Here is a 10,456-nt window from a genome sequence, read left to right as displayed (position 1 = left end):
TACCTCTGTATTCACTAAATAAATCAGGGCTGTGTTCATGGATCCAGGGAATCCATGGAGGAGGGAAATGAAATTCTTTTTATGGGAGTTGCAATGTTCTAGGAAAAATTCTAAGCAGTAAATGAAAATTTTCACCCTCAAAGTCTTTTTTGAGGGGTGTTGCCTAAAAAATTGCTGTTTTACAAACTTTCTTTTTGGGGTGAGAGGAGAACAGGTAGTTGTGGCAACTTCTGGTTTTTATTAAAGTACCATCAAATCTCTGTATTTAATGCCAAAAATGCCTTTTTGGGTCTAACACAACTCCAGAAAATTTCCATGAGCTGCTGCTGTTGCAGCTTTTTCCCTTTTTGGTGGATTTGGGGGTTTGGGGTTGGTTTTTAACAGAGAAATTCTCTTTCCCTGCTTCACAGCAGCTCCTGGACTGTCCTTTACCAAACTCCAGGAACCTGAACTATTCCAGCCTCCACAGGGTGGCACCACTGCAGCTCTGCAGGAGTTTTTTTTTTTTTCCCCAAATTTGTATTTTGAGGTGATGCCCCTGATTCCATTGTTGGGAAAAGGGAGATTTGTTTGGGAATCTTGGAATACAAACAAGAAATAATTTGGGAATTCTGGGAATACTGATCACTGACTTTGGGTGTTGTATCCATATTTATATTTTAGATATATTAAAATATCCTGTATTTGGGATAGAAAATTATCTTTTCATCTGAGTTAAGATAGCAAATAGAAAAATATTTAAAATATAAAAGGACAAAAATTAATCCACAAATCAGCTGTGCCAGGTGGGAATTTATTTTAAGGAGAGAAATCAAATACCAAAAATCCAAAAAAAATCCAAATCACCTTGGAATTTTAGGATTTGGGAAGAGGAATAAACTGAGTGGAAAGGGATTTCTTGAGAGAAGTTGATCCTTTCTCTGCTCAAAGTGGTTGTGAAGCTTTTCAGCATTCCCTGGACACATCTCATCCCCTCTTCCTTCCCAGGCATTCCCAGTTAAATTGAGAATTTCTGCTTTGGGAAATTCAGGGAAAATTTTACAGCCTGGAAAAATTGCTAATTTCTGCATAGAACAGTCAGCAAATGACCAAATTAAAAGGATTCCAAGGCAGATGAAACCCTGGCAGAGTCACTTCAGGATGTTTCAGATTCAAACTCAGAGACTTTTTGCCACTTTTAACTATAAATGTTTCCTCAGCTCTGCGTGTCACCAAATTCCTGGCAGGAAAGCTGCTCCTGGGGCTGGAAGCAATTAGAGGAATTCTGCATCTGGATCAAATATTGGTGAGAGGAAACTTGGTAGCTGCAAACGTGTCAAGTTTACAAACTCTGGGTAAGTGGAGCTACTGCTCAGTGAAACTGGGGGACACAGAAACCATTGGCAAAGTTCAAATTGCTGCAGTGCCACAGCAAAGGGCCTGGGGGCTTCATCTCCATCAGAAATTCCCATTTTTGTTTGTCAGTCCATTGTAAATCCTGTGTTTGTCCTGCTGGTTGGGTGTGCCCCAAAGCTGAGAAGAGTTTTCCTTAAGTTGTCATTAAAATGTCATTAAAATGCTTTCCATTTAAAACCTCTATAAAGCACTAAAGGCTGCTCTTACTAGAAAAACACCAATTTTGGGAAATCTTAAATGCTAAGTGTTGGTAAATGTAATCCAGAAGTTTTGTAATTTATGGAAAGGCAGATGAGGGGCAGTATCAGCAATACAGGTCATGAATTTAACCACAGATTTAATTCCTGGAATGGCAGGAAATGCTGCTTCACCTTGAATTCTTCATTTCAGTACAGAAAATAGATAAAACCCAACATCTGATCTTAGTCTCTGCTACAATACTCTCAATATACTGGGAATTATTGTCAAAAGCTCCTGTAGTAGGAGCTCCTGTAGATTTTGTGCTCCTGTAGTTTTCCCCTTGAGGTATTTGTGATGTGTTGGGTAAATTGTAGTTAAAGCTTGTGGGGTTTTATTATTTGAAGTGTAATTCTAGAATATTTGTATAATACTCTCTGCAGTAGTCTAAAGGCATGTTTAGGTAAGTTTTGAATGATGGTGCATTATAATTTATTTACATTTCAACATGCAATGAGTTGCTCTTTCAAATTCACTCTATAACAACTGAAGTAATTTCAGTGAGCTGTAACTGAGTACAGAATAACGTGGGATTTGAGAAAAGCCTTCCCTGGGTGCTTCTCTGGGGCTGCCCACCCTCCCAGGGCAGAATTCCTTCCCCAGATCCCACCCAGCCCTTCCTTGTGTCCTGGCAGGTGTGAAAATCCTCTCAGAGAAAAACGAAATCGTTTCAATTTCCGAGGTCAGCAGCTGCCTCCGAGGCAGGGAGGGGGTTCTGTGTCTCCCGTTTGCCACCTCCAGGGTGAATTTTAACGTAGGCTGTGGAATGAGGTTGAGATGCTGGATGTGCATTGGGGATGAAGCACGGCTGGGCTGCTCATCCATCCATCCATCCATCCATCATCCATCCATCATCCATCCATCCATCCATCCATCCATCCATCCATCCATCCATCCATCCATCCATCCATCCATCCATCCATCCATCCCCCATCCGTCCCTCCCCTGCCCCGAGGGAAGGGCTCTGCCCGCCGAGCTGCTCCCGCTCCTGCGGCTCCGGCCCTCGGCTCCGGCCCTGCCCTCCTTCCTTCCCTCCCCTCTCTCGGCTCCGCCCGTTCCCGCCCCGCTCCCGCCATTGGCGTTCGAGAGCCGCGGCCGCTGCCGGGACGGGCTGAGAGCGGCTCCATCGAGCGGATCGCCGCGGGAGCGGCTCCATCAATCACCGGGAGCGGCTCCATCGAGCGGAGCGCCCCGGGAGCGGCTCCATCAATCACCGGGAGCGGCTCCATTACCGGGAGCGGCTCCATCACCGGGAGCGGCTCCATCGAGCGGAGCGCCCCGGGAGCGGCTCGGAGCTCCTCCGCAGGACTCAGGGGCACCGCGGGGCTCGGGGTGTTTTCTCGTGTTTCAGCTCGTTGCCGTCGCTGTGACTCGGAAGGTTTGGGCGCGGATCCCTTTTGCCGGAGCTGCAGGGACAGCTCCAGGTGTGTCCAGGTGGGCTCCTCGCTCTGGCTGCGCTGCCCGGACTGAGCGGTAAATAGCAGGGAATGCTCGTGGCCAGAAGCTTTGGCGGAGTCACAAGGGATGGAGAGTTAGTCTTGGCAATGGAATCGAAAGAAAGAGGGGGGAGGATAGTGAAAGTTTATTTTCAGTTTCGTATTCAAGTAACCCAGGGGTAATTCCAGGTGTGGTGTTGTCTGTGAGGGCTGCCGAGTTGGGCTTTCTGTGCCAGAGCCTTGAGAGCTTCTAAATGTGACTGTTCAATGCATTTATGAGTATTTTATGTTGCAAAAGTAACATTGGAAACGAGTGGGGGAGAGAACAAAATTCTGTACTTCTGTTCATATTGAAAATGTTACTCCCGGTGGGAGAAAATTTCCATAACTCTGAGGTTATTTAGAAATTCTGGTTCTGGCTTTTACCACTCTGCTACTGTTTCCCACTGTAACCAGTCTCATGGCAGATTGCTGCTGTTCCTGGATTTTTAGGGGTTGGAGATGGATGGTGTGGATATGGCTGGGTGAACCTGAAAGGTGCCTGTGGTCATTTGGGGTCGGTCTCTTTCTCCAGGCAGCACTGACAGAACCAGAGGGCACAGCCTCAAGCTGTGCCAGGGGAGATACAGGCTGGATATTAGGAAAAAGTTTTTCATGGAGAGGGTGATAAAGTACTGGGATGGTGTGCACAGGGAGGTGGTGCAGTCACCACCCCTGGATGTGTTTAAAAAAGCCTGGATGTGGCACTGGGTGCCGTGGGTTAGTTGAGGTGTTAGGGCTGGGTTGACTTGATGATCGTGAATGTCGTTTCCAACCCAAAATTCCGTGATTCCGTGATTCTGTGATTGCTCTGTGTGTAGCCTGGAATTCGCTCCTTTGCTCACTGCCATTGTTTATTTCCCGCCCCACCCCAAGTGTAGAGGCAGGGAATTCCCGGTGTGCTGAGGCTCGTGGGTCACTGGGTGGGTGTGAGCAGAGATTAATCCCCGTTGTGTCTGTCTGTGTGTCTGTCTGTGTGTCTGTCTGTGTGTCTGTCTGTGTGTCTGTCTGTGTGTCTCTCTGTGTGTCTCTCTGTCAATGTGTCTGTCTGTGTGTCTGTCTGTGTCCGTGTCCCCTAGGCGATGGAGCGGCTGGAGGAGGAGCTGAGCTGCGCCATCTGCTGTGACACGTTCCGCGACCCGCGGCTGCTGCCGTGCTCTCACACCTTCTGCGCTCCGTGCCTGCAGCGGCTGCTGCGGCCCCCGCTGGGCTCCTGCCCCACCTGCCGCGCCCCCGTGGCCGTGCCCGCGCCCGGGCCCGAGGCGCTGCCGCTCAACCTGGCGCTCAAAGCCGTCATCGAGAGGATGCAGCAGGAGGAGCGAGCCAGGGAGCAGCAGCAGCAGGAGGAGGAGGAGGAGGAGTGGGGGCCGTGCAGCGAGCACCCCCGGCAGCCGCGGAACATTTTCTGCCTGCAGGAGCGGCGGCTCGTGTGCGGCCGCTGCGTCACCATCGGCCGCCACCGCGGGCACCCCATCGATGATCTGCGCAGCGCCTACGGCAGGGCCCGGGCGGCCTCGGCGCAGCTCCGGGAGCAGCTGTGGGATCAATCCCGCTGCTTCCAGGTGCTCTCCTGCTCCCAGAGGCTGCAGCAGCACAAGGCCCGCTGCCAGGGCGCCCTGCAGAGCCACAGGGAAGCTGTGCTGCAGCGTTTCAAGGAGCTTGGTGATGCCTTGGAGCAGAAAAAAGCGGCTCTGCTGAGCGCGCTGGATGAAGTCGAGAGGTGCCTTTCCGAGAAGTACGATCCCCTCATGGAGGAGGTGGAGAAGCTGAAGTTGGAGGAGAAGGAGTTAAAGGAGCTGCACGCAGCGCTGCAGGAGGAGGAGTCACCGCTGCTCTTCCTGGAGAAGCTGCAGGGGCTGCAGCAGCGGCTCCAGGCTCTCAGAGAGAAGCGGCTCCCGGAGCCCGAGCCCCTGGAGGTGCAGCCGAGCGTGGAGAAGGTGCTGCAGGACATTTCCACAGCTGAGCTCGGGCAGCTGCACAAGGTCCCTGCTCCAAAGCTGCAGCTGGCTCAGCAAAGGCCTGCAGGGCACACAGCAGCAGCTGCACTCTGGGCTGCTCTCACCGAGCCCAGCGTTGTCCTGCTGGTCCTGACCTCGGTGGTGGTGGTGTGGCACGAGGAGATCTCATCTGCAGCCCTCCCAGCTCCTCTGGGGCAGCTCTGGAGATTCCTGCTGCAGATTTACCAGGATTGCTGCACCTCCCTGCAGGACAAAGTGTATGAGCTGTGCTACACCTCTGCCCTGCCCCTGCAGCTCTGCAGGAGAATTTTTCCTGATGACTTTGATTAGATTGGAAACCTAATGCAGCAATCCAGCATTATTTTCATTTTCTACTTAAAAGCTGCAAAGACTCTACACTTGTTCTGTTTCTATATCCTTCCTTTTCTGTATTGCATGGATTTCCTCTGAACTAAAGTTCTGATCCACTTAAGGTGAAGAGAGATTTGCCTTGATCCACAGCTGTGGAATTCAGCCTTTAAAACCCTCCTCGAATTCTTTGCCAAAGATCAGGTGCATTGCTGAACTTCTGCTGGAACTCTTGGCAGTTTTGCATTTTAGTAAATTACACTGATTCCTTCAATTGGTGTCTGTGTCTCTGGTGCTGCCCCTGGCAAACCTGATGCACTCTTTATTTTCATCATCAATTTGCATCTCCCTTTCCTCAATTTTTACATGACATTCAAAAAGTGGAATTTTTGAAGCTGCATTTTTATTAATATAACTTTACAAACTTTATTCAAAATTTACAAAAATACAAAGTGAGATCAGACAAAATGAAACAGCAGCCATGGGGCTGGAAGTTGCCTCCTCCCTATTTTTGGGCTACACTGCACTCAGGGAGGCCAAGTTCCTCCAGTCCTTTCACAGCCAGGACTTTGGGGTTGGTGGCCACACTTTTGGTGGTGTTCTGGGTTTTATAAATGCCAATTAATCTGTCTGCAATCTCAAACATGTTGTTCCTCAGGGAGATGATGATGAACTGGGCGTTCTTGGTTTGTTCCTGAAACAGAAATGGTTTGTGTTAGTGCCCAGCATTCCCAAAATTCCCTCTGTCCTGGTGTGGAACAAAGCCAAGTTTAAAACTGCAGCTGCAGGCAGGGAACCTCCAAGTGTTTCCCTCATCTGAAGTAGCTGCTCCTCATCTTTGCCACCTGTTCCCAAAACTGCAGTTAATAATAACTCTGCCTATTCTGTGTTTAATTACCTGAGCTGGAGCTGTGTAAGGGGTTTGCTTTCATTAAATATGGTGATGAGGACAGAAATTTTAAAAGCATGAAAAAAATTAATTAACACTAATTAAGATATAGATCAAAGACATGGAAGCATAAATCCAAGGATCCATGGAGCCATCAGTGACAGCTGAAACTGTGAATTCTGACAAGAGCTGCTGCTTTTGGGAGTCTCTGTGTGTTCCAGCACCCCACACCTTAAATCTGCCTCTCACTGTGTGGCCACTGTCCCTCCTGGAGGAGGAGGAACATGTGAGGCAGGTGAGGCCCTGGGGACTCACATAGATGTAAAATGCCACGATGGAAACGTTTTTGAAGTCGAGGGCGGCGTCGATCTCGTCCATGAAATACAGAGGGGTGGGTTTGTAGTGGTGGAGGGCAAACACCAGGGCCAGGGAGCTCAGGGTCTTCTCCCCTCCTGACAGGTTGAAGATTTTCTTCCAGCTTTTCTTGGGAGGCCGGACACTGGAAGAGAGCAAGAGTTGGGGCTGTGAGGGACTCTGAGCTCAGCCTGGCTACAGGAGCTGCAGCACCTGGCTGCCTTTCCCAGCTGAACTGCCACTGAACAATGATTTATCCTGGGAGCATTTCTGACAGAACACTGCCGTCACTGCCTGGGCAGATGAAGTGACCTGGCAATTAACCAGTGCTGGGAAATGAGTTCAGAGCTTCCCAGCTGCTTCAGTACCTGATTTTAGGAGAAAGAAATGACTCTGAGAGCTAAAAAGTTGTGGTTGCTGTCACTATTCATTGAGCCTGGCTTGGTTCACTGATGGTCAGTGAACATTTACTTTAAAAATTGAGAAAAGGACTATGATGATTAAAAATGAATAGAATATGAAGTATTTTGAAAACCTGAACATGATTCCCTCTGAGAAGGGATCCAGACTGTCCACAAGCTCCAGCTCAGCATCCCCTCCCAGCGTGAGCATCTGGTAGTTCTCCTTCAGCTTGTTGGTGATGACATTAAATCCTGCCATGAATTCATTCAGCCTCTGTTTCCTGAGCCCTTCACAGGCCTCTCTGAATTTGTCCCTCTCACTGGTGATGTTGTCCAGTTCTCCCACGTGCTGCAGGTACAGCTCTTCCTGCAGGGAAAACAACAAACCCCAGGGCACTTGAGCAGCTGCCTCCTCACTTTAGAGTTTAGACCACTTTTCCTACCATTTAAACATTCCTTTTGCCCTGAAACAAAACCCCCAAATTATCTCTCTTCTCCCATCTCCGATGCTGAGGGAAAACAAAAAACCTGTGCCAAAATAAAAAAAAAACACTTCATCTGTTGAACGGTTCAGTATTACTGATGGGAGAAGGGAAAATCCAGGTATTGTGTGTCTGTCTTGGCTATGAAGTCTTGATTCTACTAAATAAACATTCCCAGGAGAATCATGGAACTATTTAGGTAGGAAAAGCCTTCAAGATCACCCAGGAAGTCCTTGTCAGCTGACACTGATGGTGTGGGAAACAAAAAACTCTCTAGAAACAACTTTCACTTGGCTGGTAGCAAAGGAACAGGCCAATCCCAGCCTTCCAAGGGGAAGGAGGAGGAGCAGGCCCCGTTTTCCTGCGGTGCCCAGGGCTGGCCGGGCCCGTCCCGGGGCCGCAGCGTTACCTTCTTCCTGTACTCGGCGATGGCGGCCAGGTTGGGGCGGAGCTGGTGGCGCTCCGCCTCCAGCAGCGCGATCTTCTTGCTGAGCGCGTCGGGCTCCTGCAGCGCCTCCAGCTCCGCCTCGCTCAGCTGCCGCAGCTCCGCGGGGGCCTCGCCCTCGATGGCGTGCAGGGCCAGCCTGGAGATCTGCAACGCAAACACGGCGTGGGGACACACTGAACACCTGCGGCTGCGTCTAAAATCAGCGTTTTCTGGGTTAGCACAGGGAAGCTTCTGCTCTCCAAACATCCCAAAATTCTTCCCACTAGTCCCTTTAAAATAGGATGTGAAAGAGTATAAATATCTCTTTATCCTACTATCCTGTTCCTGCACAGCAATAAGCTGTGATCTGAAGAGGAATTTTGTCCCAAATCCTGTTTTCTAAAGGGATGTTGATGAGCTCATCCTGTGAGATCCACAGAGAAGCTGTGGCTGCCCCTGGATCCCTGCAAGTGTCCAAGGGCTTCGAGCAACCTGGGACAGTGGGAGGTGTCCCTGAGGGTGGATGTGCATGAGCTTTAAGGTCCCTCCCAACCCAAACCATTCCACAATTCCTTGATTTAAGTTTTAGGAACAAAACCATTTCCTACCTCCTTCTGCCAGTATTTAACCTTTCCCTGGTGGGTGGAGATGTGGCTGTCAATTTGTTCCATTTTCAGCTTGATGCTCAGAGCTTCACTCTGAAGGGCATGTTCAGCATCCTGAATAGTTTTCATCTCCTGGAGTAAATTCTTCTGCTCCTCCTGCACTGCTGGCAAAGCTTCCTGAATAGAAAAATTACAATTGCCCCCAAAAAGGGCATTAATCAATAACCTACAAAAAGGTTCCCCCTTTTTTTGGGTGAAAAGTCTGTTTTCACTTAATTCACTCATGGCTATTGATGGAAGCAAATAAATATTCTTGGATTTATAACGGATCCCTGAATTCCGGAATGACTGAGAAAATGCTGTAGTTTATATTTTCATTCCAGATCTGGTCCTGCACTCATTTTTAGCTAACTAGAGAAAGACATCAAATTTTAGATTTGAAAGCATTTCAGCCATCCTGGTTTTCCCTCTCTCTAGGAAATCTAGATGAGAAACTAAAATCTCACATTTATGTTTAAGCAACTTTTAAACCCATCAATTTCTCTGGGGAGACCTGGTGTAATTTTTTTCCTAAACTGGGTCAGGATAAATTTCCAGATGAGTATAAAAAATAAAAATTCACCATTTGCCACAGCCTGGTTGCCCTGCAGAGGGAATGGGGTATCAGGGTGACAGAGGGAGGATTGAACTCCTCTCCCTGATTTCCCTGGAGCCCAGAGTGCCCCCAGCACTCACCTCAGCCTCCTTGCACTCTTTCATCACCTCACTGGCTTTTTCCTCCAGTGTTGTCAGCTCTGCTGTCCAGTTTTTCATCTCCTTCTCATTTTCTTCCACCTCCTTCTCCGTGCGCTGCAGAGCCTCCTCGGATTTCTTCAGGTTCCTGCCCAGGGAAGGGATCTGTGTGCACCTCACAAGGCAAATCCAGGAGCACAATCTCACTGACAACAAGGAGCAGGGGCTGCTTTAGGCACCAACTCCCCCACTCCAGAAGGATCCAAGGAAAACAAAGTTGTCTTCCTCAGCAGCCAGACCTCACTGATTTCATTTCTTCTTTCAGAGTTAGGAATCTCTATGGATTGGTGAGCTCCCATTAAAAATAGATCTATTTTATTTCCTGACAGATCTCCTAATGAAATCAGTCCCTTCAGACTTGAACAGCTCCAGCACATCCAGTCAAGTGCTATTTTGGACTTTATCCTGAGTATTGCAGTTTAAGCAAGATTAGAGAAATAATTCAGGCAAACACCAGAGAGATGCTGATTAAATGTGACTTTTAAACTATTAGAAACTACAAACTCTGCCTTCCCTTTCCCTCCCTGAGCCCCACTTAGCACAGGCACTGAGGGAGTGCAGTACCTGTCTGCAGTCCTGGCTGCCACCTGGGCCTTGGTGATGGCTGAGGAGTATTCATCTATTTCCTTGTCAATTTTATCAATTTTGTCCTGCTGAGCCTTCAGTTTCTGGTTGTTGGTGTCCATGATGAGCTGGTGCAGGCGTTTCACCTCCTCCTCCATCTCTGCAGCCTTCTCAGCCGCACGCTCGTAATCTGTGCAAGGGAAAGGGACTGAGAGCCTGTGCTGTGATAAATGATGAGTTTAACTCAAAATCCACCCAACTTCTGTCACTGCTCTACCAAAGCTCTCCTGCCATAAAAACCACTCAGTACTAGTTAATGTACACAGAATACTTAAATACATGAGGTGCTGCATTAGAAGTTACTCCAAGGTTGTTCTTTGCATTTAATTAATGGGAAGATGCTCCAAAGTTAAATTTTAAGAATTGGCCACCAGCATTTTCCAGGAGCTGGTGTAACTGTGTGGTTCCTGCCCCTGCTGCACAGCATCACTGCACAAAAGGGATGTGGTCCCACAAAGAATACAGGGAT

The 10,456-nt window shown here is 48.7% G+C and overlaps 2 protein-coding genes across 7 annotated transcripts in view; one reads left to right on the top strand and one right to left on the bottom strand.

The window, feature by feature from the left end:
- Window positions 1-2,692: 2,692 nt before the first annotated feature.
- On the top strand, window positions 2,693-5,687 carry TRIM59 (tripartite motif containing 59). The gene is given in 4 exon segments (XM_056498253.1): window positions 2,693-3,066; window positions 4,187-4,430; window positions 4,433-4,475; window positions 4,477-5,687. Coding segments are annotated over 3 exon segments (1,203 nt in total). The 5' UTR covers window positions 2,693-3,066; window positions 4,187-4,189; the 3' UTR covers window positions 5,396-5,687.
- Window positions 5,688-5,796: 109 nt separating this feature from the next.
- Window positions 5,797-10,456, bottom strand: part of SMC4 (structural maintenance of chromosomes 4) — a 29,498-nt gene continuing 24,838 nt past the window's right edge. For all 6 annotated transcript variants that reach the window (XM_056498250.1, XM_056498247.1, XM_056498244.1 and 3 more), the window contains 7 exons: window positions 9,928-10,117; window positions 9,307-9,451; window positions 8,575-8,748; window positions 7,949-8,131; window positions 7,192-7,424; window positions 6,618-6,801; window positions 5,797-6,107 (listed from right to left, as the gene is read on the bottom strand). In XM_056498250.1, coding sequence (XP_056354225.1) covers window positions 5,919-6,107; window positions 6,618-6,801; window positions 7,192-7,424; window positions 7,949-8,131; window positions 8,575-8,748; window positions 9,307-9,451; window positions 9,928-10,117 — 1,298 coding nt within the window. In that variant the 3' untranslated portion in view covers window positions 5,797-5,918. The remainder of the gene's footprint in view (window positions 6,108-6,617; window positions 6,802-7,191; window positions 7,425-7,948; window positions 8,132-8,574; window positions 8,749-9,306; window positions 9,452-9,927; window positions 10,118-10,456) is intronic.

Source organism: Oenanthe melanoleuca, chromosome 9 (genome assembly GCF_029582105.1).
Source record: "Oenanthe melanoleuca isolate GR-GAL-2019-014 chromosome 9, OMel1.0, whole genome shotgun sequence".
NCBI classification, from domain to species: Eukaryota; Metazoa; Chordata; class Aves; order Passeriformes; family Muscicapidae; genus Oenanthe; species Oenanthe melanoleuca.
This window is presented reverse-complemented; position numbering and strand designations above follow the sequence as displayed.